This window comes from Leptonychotes weddellii, chromosome 14 (genome assembly GCF_054177405.1).
Source record: "Leptonychotes weddellii isolate Sample4059 chromosome 14, ASM5417740v2, whole genome shotgun sequence".
Classification (NCBI taxonomy): domain Eukaryota; kingdom Metazoa; phylum Chordata; class Mammalia; order Carnivora; family Phocidae; genus Leptonychotes; species Leptonychotes weddellii.
In genome coordinates this window covers 16,071,383-16,093,909 of record NC_138382.1, presented here as the reverse complement: position 1 = coordinate 16,093,909, position 22,527 = coordinate 16,071,383, and the positions used below count along the sequence as shown (strand labels likewise).

General features: G+C 34.6%; 1 protein-coding gene across 4 annotated transcripts in view; it reads right to left on the bottom strand.

Moving 5' to 3' along the window:
* Nucleotides 1-22,527, bottom strand: part of VPS13A (vacuolar protein sorting 13 homolog A) — a 262,998-nt gene that overhangs the window by 115,927 nt on the left and 124,544 nt on the right. For all 4 annotated transcript variants that reach the window (XM_081804091.1, XM_081804093.1, XM_081804092.1 and 1 more), the window contains 7 exons: nucleotides 19,167-19,246; nucleotides 17,708-17,767; nucleotides 17,352-17,505; nucleotides 16,522-16,638; nucleotides 16,339-16,442; nucleotides 8,144-8,311; nucleotides 6,475-6,779 (listed from right to left, as the gene is read on the bottom strand). In XM_081804091.1, coding sequence (XP_081660217.1) covers nucleotides 6,475-6,779; nucleotides 8,144-8,311; nucleotides 16,339-16,442; nucleotides 16,522-16,638; nucleotides 17,352-17,505; nucleotides 17,708-17,767; nucleotides 19,167-19,246 — 988 coding nt within the window. The remainder of the gene's footprint in view (nucleotides 1-6,474; nucleotides 6,780-8,143; nucleotides 8,312-16,338; nucleotides 16,443-16,521; nucleotides 16,639-17,351; nucleotides 17,506-17,707; nucleotides 17,768-19,166; nucleotides 19,247-22,527) is intronic.

Sequence of the window (22,527 nt, the reverse complement as noted above, 5' to 3'; positions counted from 1 at the left end):
TAGTTTCAGGTGTACAATATACTGATTCAACAATTCTACACATTACTCAGTGTTCATCAAGATAGGTGCATTCATAATCCCTTTCACCTATTTCCCCCATCTCCCCACCTACCTCCCTTCTGGTAACCATCAGTTTGTTCTCTATAGTGAAGAGTCTGTTTTTTATGTTTATTTTTAGTTTGTTCATTTGTTCCTTAAACTACACACGAGTGAAATCCTATATGTCTTCTGAATGACTTATTTCACTTGGCATTATACCCTCCAGATCCATCCATTTTGTTGCAAATGGCAAGATTTCAATTTTCTATAATTCCATAATTTGGCTATAATAAATAATGCTGCAATAAACACAGGAGTGCATATATCTTTTCATATTTGTTTTTCATATTATTTGGGTAAATACCCAGTAGTGCAATTAATGGATCATATGGTAATTTTGTTTTTTATTTTTTGACAAACCTCCATACTGTTTTTCACAGTGGTTGCACCAGTTTGCATTCCTACCTATAGTGCACAAGAGTTCCTTTTTCTCCACATCCTTACCAACACCTGTTGCCTTGTGTTTTTGATTCTAGCCATTCTGACAGGTGTGTGATTATATCTCACTGTGGTTTTGATATTCATTTCCCTGATAATGAGTAATGTTGGGCATCTTTTCATGTATCTGGGGCCACCTGGATATCTTCTTTGGAGAAATGTCTGTTCATCTCTTCGGTCAATTTTTTAAACTAGTGTGTGTGTGTGTGTGTGTGTGTGTTTTGAGCTGTGTGTGTGTGTGTGTGTGTGTGTTGAGTTGTGTAAGTTCTTTATATATTTTGGATAATAACCCTTTACCAGATATATCATTTGCAAATATCTTCTCCCATTCACTAAGTTGTCTTTTTGCTTTGTTGGTTATTTACTTTCCTGGGCAGATTTTTATTTTGCTGCAGTCCCAATAGTCTATTTTTGCTTTTGTTTCCCTTGTATGTAACTCTTTTCTCTTGCTGCTTTTAAGATGCTATCACTACTTTTTCCCCATTTTAATTACTATGTATCTTGGTGTGGACCTTTTTGGGATGGTTTTGTTGGAGGCTCTCTCTGCTTCCTGGATCTGGATTTCTGTTTCCTTCCCCAGGTTTGGTAAGGTTTCGCCTATTATTTCTTCAAATATTCTGCCACCTTTTCTCTCTTCCCCTTCTGGGATCCAAATGGTGTGAGTGTTATTACACTTCATGGTGTTGCTGAGTTCCCTTAATCTACTTTCGTTTTTTTATTATTCTTTTCTCTTTCTCTGGTTGCTTGATTGCTTTCCATTGCTCTGTCCCCCAGGTCGCTGATCCATCTTTCTGCTTCCTCTAGTCTATTTATTCCCTCTCATGTATTTTAAACTTCAGTTATTGAGTTATTAACTTCTGACTGGTTCTGTTATGTCTTCTTTCTCTTTGTTGAGGCTCTCACTGAAGTCCTCCCCTCTTTTCTCAAGTCCAGTGAGTATCTTTATGACCATTACTTTAAATTCTCTGTCAGGTATATTATCTCCATTTTGTTTAGCTCTCTTGCTATGATTTTGTCCTGTTCTTTCATCTGGGACATATTCCTCCATCTCCTCATTTTGTCGAACTCTGTGTCTGTTTCCATGTGTTAGAAAAATCAGCTATGTCTCCTGCTCTTGAAAGTTGTGGCCTTATGAAGAAGTCCTGTAGCATTCTACAGTGCAATGTTCTTTGTTCACCAGAATGTGGTGCTTCAGGAGTATCCTCTAGGTGTTATGTGCACCCTACTCTGATTGAGCTGAATTTGCCTTCAGTCCTGTTGCCTGAGGTGGCTCTCTTTGCCTGTTGTGGGCAGAGTTTGGTCCCTGTGTTGTTAGTAGTCCAGTCTGGGGCCACCTACTAACTTGGGTCAGACCAGGTGTTTGCCAGAGCAGTGGTAGCGATGAACTACAGATGCCTCTCCCTGTGTTGTCCCTGAGAAGCTTTTGTTAGTGGGTGAGACTGCAATCAGACCAGATGTCGGCGCCCAGCCTACTGTTGAGGCCATGGGTAAACCGCTGTGTGTGGTTATTTCCCTTCACTTTGGGAGTCACTTTGGAATGGTGCTGGCTGGTACTGCCTGCACAATGCCAGGCCTGTGCCACCTCTTTGGATGGACTCCTGCCAAGGGCATGTTGGAGGGAGAAGGTCCACCAGAGAATGCGGGGGCAGACTGTGTGGTGCCAGCAAGGTTTGCACTGGTCTGCCATGGGAGGGGACATCTCTATATTATTAGGTCTAGGAAAATATTCTCTCCACATTTATTCAAGATTTCTTTCTGGTCATTGGTTAAGTTTTACAATTTTCCTCATAGAAATACTGTAAATGTCTTTTTAAAATTTTACATTGCAATTAATAGCTTTGCAACAAAAAGATTTCAATAAAGGTGGCCACAAATATGAAATACTTATTTGTCTTTATGTGCTTTACTCTGAAGCTGTAACCAAACTGAATTTCCAAATATCAATCGTTTTAAAATTATTTCAGGGGAAATCGGTTATACTCTATAACTGAGTAATTCTATTTCTAGAAATTCATCTGTAGGAAATGAATTATCCTAAAGACATGAGTAGAATGTCATATAAGTATTGATGAACAATTATATCAATCACTATAGTGTTATTTATAACAGCAAAAGAACCTAGGATCATTCTAACACCAGGCAAATGAATTTTTAAAAGCCTGTAGAATAAAATGAAATATTTAGAAAAAAAAATGTTGAACTCAAAATAACATGGAAAAATATAGCATACTGTTAAGGGAAAAAATGAATTTATGATCCAAAATATACAACATAATTCTTATTTTACTCAACTTAAACATATGTGCAGAAATAATGAACTAGAAGAAACACCAAATTATTAATAGTACTTACCTTTGGGTGGTCATATTGTCAGCAATCTTTTCTGTTCATCCAAGTACCATTTTAAGTTTTTCTTCAGTAAAAAGTTAACTCATTTTTGGATATAAAAATAGTATTTTTAATGCTCTAGAGATATTTAGCGAACTCTTCAAAACAATCTGTTTGTAATATAGGCTCACACCTAGTTTACACCTACCATTTCTTGAAATAAGGCAAGATGTGATTATAGATAATCTTTTTTAGTAAATTCAGACTTTCATACAGTTTAAAAAGTTAATGAGCCATCTAAAGTTTAAATTGTTACTCTTTAGTCTATTATTAAAATAGAAGTCTCTCACCCACTATTTTCCTATGATTTTTGAATTATCTGGACTTGGCTGAACAAATCATTCTACTTTTTCCAATGTCTTCACTAAATGTATTACCTTAACTGAAACCTGGCTTTCCATGGAGCTCTATTAAATAGAGGCCAATTTTTCTCCAACACCCTATCAATCTCAGGGTTAAGAGATATAGAAATCGTTTTCTTTAATTTGCAATGATATTCCCCAACTCTCACTCCTATCCCTTTAAGCATAATATCAACCAGGTTTACCACCTTCTACTTCTTGCTTTAATCAATCAACAACTAGTCAGTGTTTATTTTTGAAGACTTTGAGATTGATGAATCTCCAGTTTATAAACCCCTCTCTACATTCTTTTACTCTATCAGTACCCTCTTGTCTTTGATTTCTTCCATCTCCATTATCCATCAACATGATGGATATTTAACAATCTCAATATTTAACAATCCTGTTTCACTCCCTTGAGTCACACCTGCTTGTTAAAAATTCAGGCTTGCCTGAATCTAACACCAAATATCAAGTATTACATAAAAAAAAAATCATGTACTATTAATTCATGGTTAACAACATCAACAGAGTCCTCAACATTGTCTCAACAACCCCCCTGGATTGCCCCCCATCTCTCTGCCTGCTCTTTCTTAGTCTCTTTTGAGAAATGTATGTTCCTTACATATTGGCATTTGTGAGCATTCTGTCCCGTGTGTCCCACTCTAAAAACTGTGTGATAAAGGCTTTAATAACTACCTAAGTATTACTAAGGACTCCCATATCTAGAAGTCCAAACACTCTAATATCCACACACATGTCCAAGTGCCTTCCAATCTCTTTCTATATATCTCCATATCAAAGTCAGACAACAACTTCCAAGTTATTTTGCCCAATAGAGAACTCAATGTCTCTACTCAACGGTTTTTTCTGCATTGCTCTGTCTTATCTCCGTGAACTGCATTATTACCAAATACTGAATTTTACAAACCTGCAACCCAAAGTCAAATTTAACTTCTCTCCTTGAATCCTAACATCCATTCAACAATCTCTGACTATAAATTCTACTTTTAAATTTCTCTTTACTGGTTAGTTCTCCACTACCTCACTTCCCTACCCTAGACAGCATTACATAGAATTCATATGTGAATCACTCCAGTAGTTAGTAAACCATTCTTTCAACCTCCAGTGTTGTCTCCTTTTCACCTGGTTTTCTACAACCCCTCCAAAATCTAAATGTGATCCTAGTTTTGTGCATCAGCTCAGTAAATTCATTAAATAACACCTACCTCAACAATGAGGTAGGTACTAAAAAATATTTATTCATCCTTTGTAAAGACTGTTATTAAACTTCTTCCTAGCACAGTACCTGGGATATACTAGGTGCTTAGTAAGTACGTAAATACTCAATTGATGAAAATTTCTCCTTCCATCCAAGATGAAATAATGTGAACCAAGCTTACCATCCTGCCTGAAACAACTCCCCCTCACCAAAAAAACCCACATAAAAAACATTAAGAAGTGGTTTTCAAGACACAGAACATCAGGCAACTGTCATTTCTGAGAGGTGGTAAAAAAACAAAGTAAGCCCTAGGATTGCCCCAACTTTCATTGTTTTGAGATAATTTACAGGCAAGGGCAAAGGGAGGGGTAAGCCAGGAAAAGACCGGCAAAGTCCACCAAGTTGAGAAGACAGAGCTGAGAGTCCAAAAAGAACAAGGCAGCTAAGTTCATATGGTAAAATGCCAGAGAGAAGAGCTATAGAGAGGAACTCTGAAATTTTAACACTAAGTGTCTACATTAGATATGTTCAAAGCGGTAATCTTAGCTACCACCAAAAGATACCTACAAAAGGAGCAAAATTAAACCCAAAGTAAGCAGAAAAAAATAATATATATCAGAGAAGAAATCAATGAAAAAGAGAAAATCAAAAGGTAGTTCATTAAGATTAGTAAAATGACATAAAATTATAAATATCAAGAATAATGGGGATAACACTACAGATATTAATGAATAACAGGAGTATTATGGACAACTTTATGCCATAAAATTTTACAACTGAGATGAAATGGACAAATTTCTTGCGAAAAAATTAAAGATCACTTAAGAAAAAAAATAATTTTAATAGTCCTGAGTTTATTAAAGAAATGGAAATTGCAGTTGAAAATCTTCCACAAGCAAATTCCAGGCCCAAATGGCTTCAATGGTGAATTCTACCAAACATTTAAGAAATACTACAATTGTACACAAACTGTCACGTATGTATCCATGTCAAAACTTTTCAAACTGTATACTTTAAAGAGACGCAATTTATTACATGCCGATTATATCTCAATATAGCTGCCTTAAAAATATTCAACTAATAGAAATAAGGGCCAGGGGAACCTGGCTGGCTCACCCGGTAGAGCATGTGACTCTTGATCTAAGGGTCATGAGTTTGAGCCCCATGTTGGGCACAGAGCTTACTTAAAAATTAAAAATAAACTAAAATTAAAATTAAAATTAAAAATAAAAAAAAGAAAGAAAGAAGGGCTGGAGGGAGCCAGACCAGCCAGAGGTCAAAGAGAAGTAGAGGTAGCAAAATAAGGGGAATGAGACAAGGAAAATGAGATCAAAGAAAAATGACGGGGGAAGAAGAGGGCAAGTGAGTGGTATAAATAGAGACGGATCCAAGTCAGAAAAGAAAGAGAGTGCTAAATCTAGAACAGGTGATTAGAAATAGCATGGAAACACAGTTAAGTAGTTCTGGAACTATTCACTTATTCTCTTATTCTCCTAATTAGTATTAGGAGATTCACTTATTCTCCTAATTTATAATCCTATGCCCAATGATTGCATGATTGTATTCTACTGTGTTTTATTTTGTTTTAAATTAGAGCATCAGATCCACAGCACGAAGCTGATAGAGTAGTTTGAGCAATGCTGTATTTACAAAGTGAGTAAATGTATTATATTAGAAATTCTTTTTTCTTAACCTTGTAATTTACAAAGAACTACAAATAAGCACAAATATACATCCTCAGATAATAAATTGTACAGTGTTCCTAATTACCTAAGGAGTGATTTTCAAATACCATCTAGGTTTTCAAAGAACTGGAAGAGTATAATAGATCTTGCCAAAAACCCTGGGGAAGAAAAATATCTCAAAATTCAGTAGTTATATAAAATAAAATCTCCCTGTAGACAGAAGACTCAGGATACCAAAACCTTTAATGTAAAAAGTTTGAAAACGATTGCATTCTCCACAAATGTACTTAAAAAAGCTTACCTGTAGAGTCGCATTTCACTCAACCTTATTGTTATCAAATCAATAACGGGCGGGGGGTTGCTCTGGCTCTCTGTTATTATATGGAATGTGTTTGTCATTGTAATTAGTCCAAAATCAGCAACAAAAACATTTTCAGAAACTGGAGACTGTGGGATGACCACCACTGGGGCTTTGATGTTAACATCCAACGCCATTCTAGAACTCCTCTGTGCCAATTCTTTTACACCAGTAGCAGCCATTCCTGCTGCCTGAACAGTAGCCTCAGCCAAGGCTTGTTTAGCCGCTTGAAAATTATCTATAAAAGCCTAAAAGATAACAGAATTATATTCTTACGGTTACCATTAATTAATGATTGTTAAATGTATCTTGATAGTTTTGATTTTACCTCCATGAGAAAAATTTTTTCTTGGTACAACCAAGCATTCTTTATTCAAAGTCTCATTGTCCGTATTAAATCTCAATTTTCTGCAATAAAAGTTGAGAAACACCAGGATACAGAAACATAGTGAAAAAACAAAAATCTTGTCCCTGGAACAGAGCAACATGCGGATATTGCAAGGTTTCACTGGCAACTCCTTCCCTTTATTATCTCACTTTTCCTAATGGCTAAGGAAGCATACTATATTTCCCTATAGAGCCTCAATGGACAGACAGCTTATTTATGTTTGTAAGATAAAAAGTAATTGAAAAAATAGTAAAATATGTTTGTCAAGAACTCTAAAGTTTAATTCTGAACTCTAAAAAATACTTCAGTAACATAAAATATATCTAGAATTATACTTAATTTTAAAATTGTACTTCATGTTTCAAAACAATTTATTTTCAGTAATTTTTGAGTGAAAGGCAGGGCTTAGGGACATAATGATTTTTATTTATAAAAATAAATCAGAACAAATAAAAATTAGACCAGGGATGCTTGTTCATCTTTACTATTTGTGTATGAAAAAAATTTATGGCTATAGAAAAAATTGCATTATAACCTCAATTTAAAAGATCACAAAAACAGCAATATTATTTATTTAGAATCAACTGATTATCTAGTTTATACACCAAAATTTACAGAAAACATTTTTTTTAAAAAGTGAATACTGAAGTCATAGAGACAGGTAGGACACTCACAGGAAAAAATTATCAGCTGACAGCAAGGGAAAAACACCAGAAAAAAACAATGAAAAGGAGAAAAAGGACTCAAACACCTTATGGCAGGATCATACAAAGATTCATTTTCAACTCTTTAAAGCCCCAGATGATTACAGTTATAATATGCAATAGAAACTATAATTTCCATAATGATTACATGAGACCAAAACAAACTTCAATTATATATTTAGTATTTTTAATTATAATTTTAAGTCAGGTAAAACAAAGACTTAAACCAATTACATATAAAGAAATCCATTGATATATATAACAAATCCTATATATGGTATATAACGTACATTTAATACATTAGTATGCATGTTTGAATTAACTGGACTATTCCTATGCGAAAATGATTTTATATAAATAACACACTATGTATTTCAGTTATGATAAAGGATACCCAGAAAATTATGAAAAATCAGGAAAAAAAAAAAAAGCAAGGAATTTTTGCTCTTTACCAATATGTCTGACACCCGGCAATTTCCAACTAGTAGGAAAAAATAAAAAATTTGATAAACATACTTACCAATATAGAATAAAGAAATTTTGTGACAAAAACCACTTCAATGCAACCAACAGTTAAATTAATTTGAATGTCAACCACATTCATATCTGTGTATGCAGAACCAGCAGTTGCATCCACAAAAGAAATCACTTTGAAGCTAAAAACTTCTTTTCCAGTGATGTAAACAGCCTTAATGAGGGAAAAGTTAACTGTCAGAATCCATTTTTAAAATGTGCTTTCAGTACAAAAATAAAGCACAAAATAATGAAACATACATACATATTTGGAAAATCTTCTAAGTAGTCAAGCCAAGTACAAATAAAGCAGTAATTCTAACACTGTTTTTCTGTTTGTTTTGTTTTAACATAGGCCCCACGCCCAGCGCAGAGCCCAACGCAGGGCCCGGACTCACAGCTCTGAGAGTGAGATCTGAGCTGAGATCAAGAATTGGTCGCTCAACCAACTGAGCCACGCAGGTGTCCTCTAACATCTTTATCAGAACCTACACTGCAAGGTTTTTCAAATTGGTGATGGCAACTTCCTTTGTGGGTCATGAAATTAGTTTAGTAGGTCTGGCCCAACATTTTTTTTAATGGAGAACACTGAAGAAAAATGATCAGACCATATATTTTCATTTAGTGCATATACTTGTATAATGAGAGTTGCCGTATGAATGTTATTATTTGGTCACTGCAAAAAGTTTGAAAAACGCTGTACCTCCGCAACTTAATGAAACCTACTTCTCTTGATCTGAGATACATGAATAGGTTTTCCAGATTTTTCAAAAATCTCCTCCTATCACTATACTTCTCTTACTAGTTTGTGAAGGGTCATCTCAACTGCTGAACAAGACTTACCTAAAGCAGTTTGAAATCTCAAGTTCTGCAATACTAGTGAAAAATGGTAGAAACAACAGCACATGTGAAATGTCAAAAATATTTTGGAAGATGGACATATCATGAACTAATTTCGTTGATTTACAGCTTTCTTGACCCTCCTAAATGCTAGAAGGCAGAAAGCTGAAGAGCCATCAACAAGCAAATGAATTCCAACATGGAACAAAGAAAACCTAAGGAACCAAAGAAATTAAGGAGCTCTGAAGGCTGAGGTGCAAGATGAGGTTGAAAAAAGAAGTCTACAGGAATTCTGCTTCTGTCTCAGATGTAGAATGCTAGGCAGAGGCCCATTCCAAACTTAACAGCAACCACAACAACAACAACAAAGAACCAGATAAACTATAAAATCATAACTTTTCTTAAAAACCATTATAAATTTGAGGCTACAACCAACCAAGCAGCCTAAAATCTAAGGATAAAAAAAGCACCTTCAGGAGAGACAGAATACAAGCACCAGCTCACCTGTGTTAAGGGGAAGGAGAAAGAGATGCCAGGTACCATACAAGCTAGATAAGAACTCAGCTAAAATGGTAAAGGTGGACTATGGACTAATGTGAGATACAGAATCTCTGGCAGCCACAAATCCAAGAGTTCACTCCCAGTTGCAAGGACTTCACTGGGAGCTCTCTGCTGGGAGCTTATGAGAAATACTGGGGGCAGAGTAGAAGATGAGAGAAAGCTTTCCTTGGTTATGACCCTGGAAGACGAAGTCTTCACTGCAAAAAGGGCCCTAGAAGATGAGAGAAAGCTTTCCTTGGTTATGACCCTGGAAGAGGGAGAAGTATTCACTACAAAAAGGGCCAAAGGACCACCAGGATTATTCTCTTCTCAAAACAAAACCTTAAGAAACTAGGAGAGGGGCACCTGGGTGGCTCAGTCAGTTAGCATACGACACTTGGGTTTTGGCTCGAGTCATGGTTTCAGGATCCAGAGATCCAGCCCTGCCTAGGGCTCTGCACTCAGTGGGGAGTCTGCTTAAGAATTCTCTCCTTCTCCCCCGCCCCTCCCCCCATTCACACAAACTCTAAATAAATAAATAAATAAATAAATAAATCTTAAAACAAAACAAAAAACCCTAGGAGAAAGGCAATACTTTGTTGCCTCGGGAACAGGTGAAGCTACTACACCTAAGGGGCTAGGATAAAAGAAAACTCCTTCTACACTCATGGGGAAAAATCTTCTAGGGGCCACACCATTCTAGGTCACCTTCTCCTAGGGCAGGGAAGAATATTCTCTCCCACATAGGAACTACAAAGATAGGAGTCAGATACCATGGAAAAGAGGGACAGATTCATCAAGAATGCCCTATTTTTTTTTTAAAGATTTATTTTAGAGAAAGAGCGCATGCAAGCAGGGGGACGGTAGAGGGAGAGAGAAGCAGACTCCCTGCTGAGTGTGGAGCCTGACACATGGCTCCATTTTAGGACCCTGAGATCATGACCTAAGCTGAAATCAAGAGTCGGATGCTTAACTGACTGGCCACCCAGGCACCTCACAAATGCCTAAAGGAACAGGTATGGCTAGGACTGAAACAGGACTAGGACAAATGACAAGCCTACTCAAAACACCTCCCCCACAACAAAATACTCACCATCAAGCAGGCAAGCACTGATGAAAAAGCAGCAGTAAACTATCATCAAAGAAAGAGTCAAGAGTACAGAAAGAGAAATTCCTAAGGTATGGAAGTAGAGGGAAGACCAAATGCATAGCATGAAGCAGCATTCCAGGAACAAAGTCCCCCATCCTAAGCACAAAATACAGCTGAAGGAATCTGAAGTAGTGGTATAATTAAGGCAATCATATTAAACAAGAAAACTCAAACCCAGCTCAGCTCTCCATTAAATCGTCTCAACCTCCATGCTAATAGCCTAGCAGAAAAAGTACCCATTATCAGACATAAATACTATTCATTTCAGTATGTGTCCCATACATGATCTCTCACATTCAATCAGTAACTAAGATACACCGCAAAAAGCAAGGAAAAAGAAAACGCAACAAATGACAAAGAAATCAACAGGACCAGGCCTGCCTGTAACACACATGTTGGAACTTTCAGGCAGTGAAGTTTAAGTTCCTATGATTAATACGGTAAATGCTTCTAGTAGAAAAGGTGGAAAATATGCATGAACAGATGAATATCAGCAAAGAAAGAGAAAGAAGAATCAAGAAAATATTTAAGATTAAAAAAAAAAAACTTGGTAACAGAGATGAAGAATATCTTCTATGGGTTAATACGTGGGTTCAACAGAGCCAAGGATAAAAATCAGTGAACTTAAGAACAGCTTAATAGAAATTATCCAAACTGAAACAGGAGGAAAAAAATGGGGAAAACACTGAAGAGATGAATCAAAGGTTGTGGGACAATGCCTAACAAGAATCTAGTAAGAATTTTTGGAATCCAAGAGGAGTAAGAACAAGGAAGGAATGGAAAAGGAAAAGGAGGGGGGAGGAAAAAGAGGCAAAAGAACTATTTGAAAAGATAATGAAAAATAATGTAGACAAATGCAAGAAGCTCAGAAAACCCCAAAAAGAATAAATATTATAATATACTTAAATACACCTAGACACACCATACACAAATCCTGAAAGCAGGCATATAAAAATGAGAAATATGTACAAAGGAAAGAGATAATACAAAATTCTTGTCAAAACCATGTATAAGAAAGACTAATGCAGCCACATCTTTAATAAGAGTTTGAAATGGGAGGAAAAAAGCCCTATGAACACAAAATCCTATACCCAGCAAAAATTTCAAACAGAAAATGAAAGTGAAATAAAATTGTTTTTTTGGTTTTTTGGGGTTTTTTCCAGTTCTCATCCCTCCTTCCCCCAAAAAGCTGAGAGAATCCAGTACCAGCCGACTTGCATTGTAAGAAATGATAAAGTTCTTCAAGGAGAAACAAAATTGACAGAAATCTGAAGCTACATGAAGAAATTAGTTCCAGTGATGGCTAGAGTAAACTTAAATATAAAAGATCTTTTTTTAAAAAAATTAATTTCTCTAAAGAAAACTGACTAAACCAAAATCAGTACATATGTATTATGGATTTTCAGTTTACACAAAAATAAAACATAGTACAATAATGTCATGGAAGATAAAAATTAGGAACTGATAGTATTATAAGATATACATGAAGTGGTAAAACATTATTACAAGGTAGACTGTGATTAAAAATATGTTTTGTAAAACCCAAGGGAAATCATAAAATCAATGATAAACAATCCAAAATTAGGTTAAATGAGGGGAAGCAATATAACAAATAGAACAAAACCAGAAAACAGAAAACAATTAGAGAGAGCAAATTTCAAACCAACCATGTCAATAATTGGATTTTTTTAAATGGCCCAGACATCAATTAAAAGTAAGAGATTGTCAGACTGGATAAAGAAGCAAGATTGAAATACATGCTGCCTCTGAGAAACCCACTTTAAATATAAAGACAGATTAAAAGCGAAAGGATAGAAAAAGATATACCATGCAAACACTAATCAAAGAAATCTGGAGTGGCTATATACTACCAAAGCAGACTTCAGAATAAGGGCAATTACCAAGGACACAGAGAGATACTCCATAATCACAAAAGGGTCAATTCACCCTGAAAGTATAAAGTTCTATATATGAGATCTCTCAACATATGAAGCAAAAATTGAGATAAGTGAAAGGAGAAAGAGAAAAATCCACAGTTGAAATTTCAACAATCCTTCCTTGATAAGGAAGGATTGTTGTCAACCAACCTACATGCTCTGACATTTATGGAACATGCAACCCAGTGACACCCAGATATACACAATAATTTCAAGTGTATTTGGAGCATTCACATTTTATGGCCCATAAAACAAACACTAACATGTTTAAAAGAACAAAAAAAGTTTCTTCTCTTACAACAGATTTAAACTGGAAATCAGTAACAGAAAGAAATCTGAAAAACATCTCAAAATATTTGGAGGTTAAACAACAAACTTCTAAATAAACCATGGGTAAAAGATAAAGTTATAAGAGAAATTAGAAAATATTTTGAACTGAATAAAAATAAACATATCAAAATTTATAGGATACAACTAAAGCAGTGCTTAAAGGAAAATTTATAGCAGTAAATGCCTGTATTAGAAAATAAGATCTCAAATCAATAATCTAAGCTTCTACCTTAAGAAACTAGGAAAAGAAGAAATTAAATCCAAACAAGCTGAAGGTAGGAAATAAAGAGGAGAAATAAATGAAATTTAAAACAAAGAACAATGAACTGAACCCAAAGCTGGTTCTTTGAAAAGATTAATAAAATTGATGAATCTCTAGTCAGACTGGGTCAAAAAAAAAAAAAAAAAAAGACAAAAATTAAAATTGCATGTGCTAAGAAAGAATCAGACTCAAAAGGTACATACTGCAGTATTCCATTTATTTAATGTTCTGGAAATGGCAAACTACAGGGACAAAAAACAGACTCCTAGTGCTAGGGTGGGGAGAAGGGGTAACTACAAAGGGCAGGAGTAACTTCTGGGAGGTGAGAGATCAAATCTATTATCCTTAAAGGTGTTGGAAGTTACACAGTTGTAGGCAGTTGTAGGTGTTCAACAAAACTCCAGGAACTATGCCCTAAAAAGGGTAAATTTTACTAAAAGTAAAGTAAACCTGGATTTAAAAAGGAGAAAAGAAACCAGGAAAGAATTCTATATAATGGTTACTGAGGCCCTTTATGGCCTCCCAAATATGCCAAGTACCTTTCTGCCACAAACCCGAGCTGCTATTTCCTCTACCTGGAATGCTCTTTCCACATCTACAATTGATTCAGATTTCACTCAAATGTTCAGAAAGGGATTTCCTGATAATCCTAAGACAATATTAGAATCACTATCATATTATCCTACTTTATTGGTTTTCAAAGCTCTTATCACTCCCTAATAACATTTTTTATTATTTACCCCAGGAGAGGGACTTTGCATCTTTTGTTGACTGTAATATTCCAAATATTGCTAATAAAATAACAGACTATTTTCCACAAGTCACCTGAGTGACCCTGTGACTACCCCCCTCCACCCCCCAATAAAGCCCAAGAGAAGAAAAGAAATTTGCTTAAGACAGAGTTTAGAGTAGAGAGGATATGGCATAGGAGATACCACGTGCAAGAAACGGGTAAATAAAACTAAAAAATGTGCATTTTTAGTAAAAATCTGTAAATTGAAAGGTGAGGTCTCCAACATTCTTCAACCATTGTAGCTCCTAGAATCTAGACTATCAGGCTTATATTTATAGTACTTTTCTCAAAGGAAACTGATCGGCCTATGAGAAAAAAAATAACCTTTATCCTCAATTTTTTAGGCCATAAAATTACTGTATCAGTGCCTGATCATCTACTGTTACATCTATCTGTCCAAACTCCAATAATCAGAAATACATACATATCACCCAGAATTAACGAACATTAATAAGTGGGTAATCTTTGTAAACATTCACTTTTAAAACACTTCTGTAAAAAAGATATAAGAAACTAATTTACAATGAGATCTTATTTCATAAGAATGTTAGATCAGCTAGAATCCTCAGATTCTATGTTTTTCTATATTATTTATAACACACATAAATAACAATTATCTGTACAATGGTTCTAGGGTAAATAGAGGATGATGCTTCAGGGCAGATTCAAATAGTCGGAGAACTCTAGGTATCCTTTACCCAATTTCCCAAAAAAGCTGAGGGGGCTAAATACATTATTATGCCCAAAACCCATTCAGGGCACAACAGTCTGTCATGGCACAGTAATTAGGAAGCTTTGGGCTGGGGCAAAATGCTGTCCAATTCCTTGACATGTGGAGAGTTACCGAACCAAGGCAGTTTGTTTAAAAATCATGTACATTGGAGGGACACCTGGGTGGCTCAGTTGGTGAAGCATCAGACTCTTGGTTTCAGCTCAGGTCATAATCTCTGGGTCATGAGATCGAGCCCCGCATTGGACTCTGTGCTCTGCATGAAGTCTGCATGGGCTTCTCTCCCTTTCCCTTTCCCTCCCCTTCTGTTCCCCAGCCTCTCCTCCCCACCCCCAAATGCACTCTCTAAAATAAATAAATAAAATCTTTAAAAAAATACATAAAAAATTATGTACACTAGAATCAAAGTCAAAAAATTATGTACACCCAGAGTAGGGAGAGGGAAATGGGGATGGGGCAATAAGACCGAAGTAAGAAACTTCATTTTGTAGCTTTTTTATAAATTGATTTTTTTTTAACCTTATAGATGCATTAGTAATAAAAATAAGGAGAAAAAAGTAAATGCCTTCGGTTACATTATCAGTTCCATTACTAACTACTTGTATGACTTTTAGTAGATGGACTTATTTACGTGAGCTTTACTTCCTAGACAGGGCAAATAAAATGGATAATCTACTTCTTAAATGCTTTAGTACTTTGTTTTTTTCTTAAATAAAAGCAATAGAAGCACATTAAATCATGGATTCCAGAAAATTTCTTGTTCCTTATTACTGTGGACTACACACATTTAATGCTATGGCACTCTTTTTATCACACACTAGTAAGCCGGAAGAAGAAAATATAAAGAGTAAGGATTTTTATTTAACATAAAAATCAGGTCATCCCTGTATCTCATCGGTTTTATTAGCTAAGCGTATTCACTTACTTCCTTTCACACTCCAAACTCTGACTTCGTGACTCCAGAAGTGCCTCAGCCTTTTCTGATCCTACTACCTGATATTCTCTTCACTCTCTTAAATATACCATCTCACCTAGAGGCTCCGCTGTTCAAAAATTACCTGCCCAACTCTACAACAGTATCTGAACCAAGAACCTTACCGTCTTATATCCAGTACTAATACCTGTCCCTTCGACCACTAGCCATCCAGTTCAAAGGCCTCTGTTAACATTGTGAACAGCTATACCAGAGTGGGCACCCATGAAAATAAGCTTAAAAAATAATCTCATCTGTTCAATCTGACTTCATACCCTCTGCTCTTGAAATCTGAAATGCATCACAAGGTTCACAGTATTTGAAGAGAACAAAAAGAAAACAAAATGAGAAAGGTATTTACTAACTGCCCCTCCTCAGCCCCCAACTATGTTTCAGGAGCATTATGTAAACTTATTTATGAGATACTTAATCCCCATTTTACAAATAAAGAAACAGAATTTTAGTTTAGGTCACTCAACTGCTAAGGAACAGAGCTAAGATACAAACCCGGTTATGCCTAACTCCAAAACCCTTCCACTTAATAACCCACATTGCTAAATTCTGACACCTAATTTATACCTATGACCAATGTTTAAGGACAAGCATATTTAATGAGATACTATTAAGTAACATAAACAAATTCATACCTTTTTGTATACAGCTGTCTTATCAGAATCCAAAACAATTATATTCCTTAGCTTTGCATTTATTTCAGTTGCAGCAGGCCTCATAATGATCTCAGAATCAAGCCCTAAGGGAATACAAGGATGATTAAATGGCTTTTCTTTCATTTAATAGTTGTGAATTAATTTTTCCTGAAATTTTATTACCTTCGATCTTAATTTCAGCAATGTTACGTTTCTGATCTTGAATAAAGATCTGTAAACAAGATAATTCTGCTAAAATCTGCAAGGTAATAACATCTTCGTTCTTGGATAGTTTTAAAGCTGCAAAAAAAAAAAATTGTAAAACATAAGGAAAAAGTTTAGTAGTCACCTCACTACCCTTATAAAGTAACTGAAGTATAAGAAAAATTAATGATAATACTAGAGGAAAATCTGATTTGCCATTCTACTGAAAGCAAGCTAGATATCCCCACTTAATTAGGAATTCTAAAAAAAAAAAAAAAAAAAAAACCCAATCAAACCTAATGAAAACAAAGCCAAACAAATCAGACACAACAAAAAATGGTTCCTAGATGAGACTAACATTTGAAACTAAAAAATTATAGTTGTAAAATCAGAAATCATTTGAGACACAATGATCACAAGGTAATACTTCTCATTGTCAAACCTGCAACTTTTCATTGCTTAAAAAGTACTTAATTAAAAAACACTGAAATGATTCAAATTTTCTTAGTTCTATTTTTCTAATCTAAGATTATGATATTAAATGCATTAATTTTAATCCAAATCAAACACTAGCACTGTATAATATCTGACTAAAAAGACTAATATGATAAATAAAAGCCACATTTTCTTAACTGGTAATTACTTTAAGTATCATTTTCTAAAATTTACCTGGTATATAATAATCTTTCTAGATATTAATCTAGGCAATAGAATTCTGAAGCCAATATTATGCATGAATAATAAAGCAAAAGCTAATTTATTATTGATCCACATGGTAAAAAAACTTAGAAGCTGAATTTTAAACATACGCATTTTTTTAACGACCTCTCCTTTGTCTTCAGTCTCTGCAACAGACACTGTGGCTGGTTTTTCTTCCAATTGTGGAATTATATTACTAAAATAATTTATTGTATTCAGAAGTGCTTCAGTATGTAAATGAATATCCAAAGAGGAAAAATTCACCTAAAGAACAAAGCTGATTTTAGTAATAGGTCAATAAATATTTGTTTGCTGCTCAGTATAAGGCACTATGGTTTGTCAATTATAATATTTATAATATTCCATTTTTATCCTCAAGGATCATACAGTTCCAGTTATAAGACAGTTTTCATAATATATTTACTTAGAAATACAGTATCTAAATTAAATTATTATTCACTCATACCTTAATCAGTTGCACAGCATTGTTATAAGTACTTTTCAAGTTGGGTAGATTCTTTTCAGCCTATCCAAAGAGAAAAAAAAGCAAATCTGTTTGACTATCTAGGAAGACATATAGTATATCCAATTGCAACTTCATAAGGGCCTTCCTAATTCTTCCTCTATGCAACAGAATTGTCTATCAAGTGTCCAAATACTGTGCATTATCTTTAGATCTAGAATGCTTGTCATATAAAAGCTATTAAATGCATAAAAAACAAAAACTCTAAAATATCTACATCAATAATAGTAAAAATGGTCTTAAAAGCGATAAAATACTCTTTCGGCACTGTTATTATGATAAAGCATTTTTTAAAATATTTATTTATTTTAGAGAGAGCATGCATGAGGATGGGAAAGTGCAGAGGGAGAATAAGAAACTTTAGAAGAATCCTCACTGAGAACATGACCTGAGCTGAAACCAAGAGTCCAACACTTACCCAACTACATCACCTAAGCGCCCCTAATTATTTTTTTAAGATTTTATTATTATATATTTATTTTAGAGAGAGAGAGAGCGAGCAAGAGACAGAGTGCACAAGTGTAGGGGGGAGGGACAGAGGGAGAGGGAGAGAGAAACCCAAGCAGACTCCATGCTGAGCAGAGAGCCTGAGGTAGGGCTTGATCGCACAACCCTGAGATCATAACCAGAGGGGAAACCAAGAGTGGGAAGCTCAACTGACTGTGCCACCAAGGCGCCCCTATGATAAAGTAATTATTAAATTAATGTGGCACTTACATAAAAATAGGTCAATGAAAACATGGAATAAACCTTAACTAGACCCTAGTACATAGAAAAACTTAACAAATGATGAAATGAGTACCGTAAGTCAATAGAAAAGGAATAGAGTCATTGAAACCAGGAAAATGAGGCAACTTCAGATAACAGTGGGTAATCAAATGAAAGCCTCATCTCGTATCATATGCCATAATAAATTCCATCAAGATTAAAAGGTTTGGGTTTTGGGGCGCCTGGGTGGCTCAGTCGGTTAAGCCTCCAACTCAGGGTCATGAGATCAAGACCAGCATTGGGCTCCATGCTCAGAGGGAGTCTGCTTGAGATTATCTCTCCTTCTCTTTTCACCCCTCTCCCCCATCCCCCACCCCAATGCATGCTCCCCCTCTCTCTCTCGCAAATAAAATAAGACTTTAAAAAAAAAAAAAAAAAGGTTTGGGTTTTTTTTGGGGGGGTTATCTGATGGAGGGAAAAAACTCAAAACTTCATGTCAGTTCTACTTAGAACAGAGGCCTATTATTTTTCTATATTGTTTATAAATTAAAACTAACAAAGGATGACAAAATAAGAAAACCTTAAAGTTTCAGGAGTTTTAGGAAACACATTAAAATGAAGATTAAGCTGAATCTAACTAAACTTACAAAAATCGATTACAACATTAGTCACAGCAAGCATACAAACCACTTACCTTCACATATTCCAATGTTAGCAGATCTTCCATCGTATTATCCAGTGTTGTAATCAAATAAATTGGTTTCTTGTTTGCATCTAAAAAGGGAGTTTTTAAATTACTCTTTCATATAAAAAAATAACAGAAAATAAATATCAGCAACAATAATAAAATATAACTGGAAAAGAAGAATTTCCTGAATCAGTTCTGGGCCTTGGATCCTACCTTACCCAAATCAGGTCCCTCCTCCTTTATTATAAACTCTTAAGCTGTAATTTCTCCCCACAATTCCCTTCCCATCTCCTATGCCACAATGTGAAACAATCTTACCCTTCTAAACTTAGATAGGAAGGAAGGTAAAAAAAAAAAAAAAAAAGTAGCAATCAGTTAAAGAAAAAACAGAGTAATTATTATGAGCAATGAGTAGACATGAAGGGAATTGTGGCCTTGAGCCACAGAAATACCTAAAAAGAAAATCATCAGACTCTCTGAAAATCTATTATTTTTGAGAAGACAGATCAGGTATGTGATGAGAAACTAAGTTTTTCTGTATATTAGTTTAGAGTAGAATAAACCCCATTGCCATATAATTAGTCTTTACTACTTGTATTCTTGATTCTGATCAAAACTCAAGAAAATAGTAGGAAAACTGCTGTAAAACAGTATTTTGTATAAGGGCTTTAAAACTATCACCACCAAATTACTTATGACTATTCAAAATCAGTATCTAGATAGTGGGAGAAAGGACTACAAACCAATCATAATACTTTCGAGGAAAAATGCAACATATTCCAAAGAATCTTCCAGATTTAAAAGTTTATTAGCTATTCAGCCAGCTTTCTACTTCAGATGCTACTTGCATTTCAAACCTTAAAAAGGTCCTGACTTTTCTCACACATTTATTTATCCACAAAACTATTCACCGATCATTTGTAAGAAACTATGCTATTCACTTGGTTTTCTGCTATTGAGTTATAGGAATTCTTTATATATTTTGGGTATTAACCACTGATCAGACTTATGATTTGCATGTATCTTCTCCCACTGAGTAGGTTAACTTTTCAATTGGATGATGGCTTCCTTAGCTGTGCAGAAGATTTATTTAATGTAGTCCTACTTGTTTAATTTTGTCTTTGCTCTTGGAGTCAGATCCAAATAATCAACACAAAACTAATGTAAAGGCACTTACTGCCTATATTTTTTTCTAGAAGTTTTATGGTTTCAGGTCTTCCATTCAAGCCTTCAATCCATCTTAATTTTTGTGGATGGTGTAAGACAGTAGTCATAGTTCAGTTTCATTCTTTTGAGTATGGCTGCCCAGTTTTCCTAGCACCATTTATTAAAGAAACTATCCTTTCCTCACTTTATATTCTTGACTCCTTTGTCAAAAGTAATTGACCATATATGAATGGGTTTGCTTCTAGACTGTTTTTGGTTCCATTGATCAATGGGTCTGTTTTTATATTGGTACCATAATGTTTTATTTTATATCAGTAGCATAGGAAAATTTGTAATATATTTTGATATCAGGGAACATGATGCCTCCAGTATTTTCTTTCACAAAACTGCTTTGGGTATGTGGGGTGTTTTGTGGTGACATACAAATTTAGAAGTGTTTTTTCTATTTCTGTGAAAAATGTCATTGGAATTTTGATAGGGATTGCATTGAATTTGTAGATTTGCTCTGGATAATATGAACACTTTAATCATGTTAATTATTCTAATCCATCAGCACAGACTACCTTTCCATTTATTTGTCTTTTTTTTTTTAAATCACGGTCTTATAGTTTTCAGTATACAGGTCTTTCACCTCCTTAAATTTATTCTTATGCATTTTATTTTTTTTGATGGAACTGCAAATGGGATTGTTTTCTTAACTTCTCCTCCTCATAGTGTATAGAAACCCAAAAGAATTTTGTATTTTTCTATCCTATAACATTACTGAATTTACTGATTAGATCAAACAGCATTTTGGTGGAGCCCTTAAGGTTTTCTATATATAATATCACGTCTCCAGCAAACAGTGACAGTTTTACTATTTGGGTCAACAAAGAATTACTACAGATATTGACAATTTTTTACTAAGTCAAAAAAGAAATCAAAAGAAAAAATTTTAAAAATACCTTAGGACCACTGAGAACATAAATACAATATAACAAAATTTATGAAATGCAGCGGAAGTATTTCTAAGAGGTCAGAGCACAGCAATAAATGCCTGCCTCCTGAAACAAGAAAAAACTCAAATAAACAACTAAGTTTATACCTGAAGGAACTAGAAAAAGAACAAATGAAACCCCAAATTAGAAAGAAATAAAATATCAGAAAATAAACAGAGACTAGAAAAAGAAATTGAAAAGATCAATACAACTAATAACTGGTTCCTTTCAAAGATAAGCAAAATGCACAAACCTTTAGCTAGATTCACCAAGAAAAAAAAAAGAGGGCTCAAATAAAATCAGGCATGAGAAAGGAGACATTACAACTGATAACCACAGAAATACAAGGACTGTAAGAGACTACAATGAAAAAATCCTAACACCAACAATTGGACAACCTAAAAGAAACAGATAAATTCCTAGAAACATACAACCTTCCTAGACTTAATAATCAGGAAATACAAAATACACATAGACCAATTACTTATAAATTGAATCAGTAATCAAAAACCTCCCAACAAACAAAAGTCCATGACCAGATGGCTTCACTGATAAATACTACCAAACATTAAATGAAGAATTAATACTAATCTTTCTGAAACATCTCTAAAAAATAGGAGGAAACACTTCCAAACTCATTTACAAGTCAAGCACTACCCTGGTACCAAATCCAGACAAGAATACTACAAGAAAATAAAATTACAGGCCAATATTTTAGATGAACATAAATGCAAAAATCCTCAACAAAATATAAGAACAATAAATTCAACAATACATTGAAAGGATCATACAACAAAAACAAGTAGAATTTATTCCAAGGATGGTTCAACAGCCACAAATCTGTTAATGTGATATACTACGTTAACAAAATGAAGTATAAAAATATTATGATTTCAGTGGATGAAGAAAAGCATTTGACAAAATTCAACATCCATTTATATAAAAACTTTCAACAAAGTGGGTAGAGAGGGAACATTCCTCAACATAATAAAAACCATATGTAACAAGCTCATAGCTAACATCATACTCAATGGTGAAAGCTGAATGTTTTTACTCTAAATCAGGAACAAGACAAGGTGCCTACTCTTGTCACTTTTATTCAACATAGTACTAGAAGTCCTAGCCAGAGCAATCAGGCAAGAAAAAGAAATAAAAGGCATTCAGATTAGAAATGAAATGTCTTAATCATTCCATCAACCATTTATAATTATCTTACAAGAATA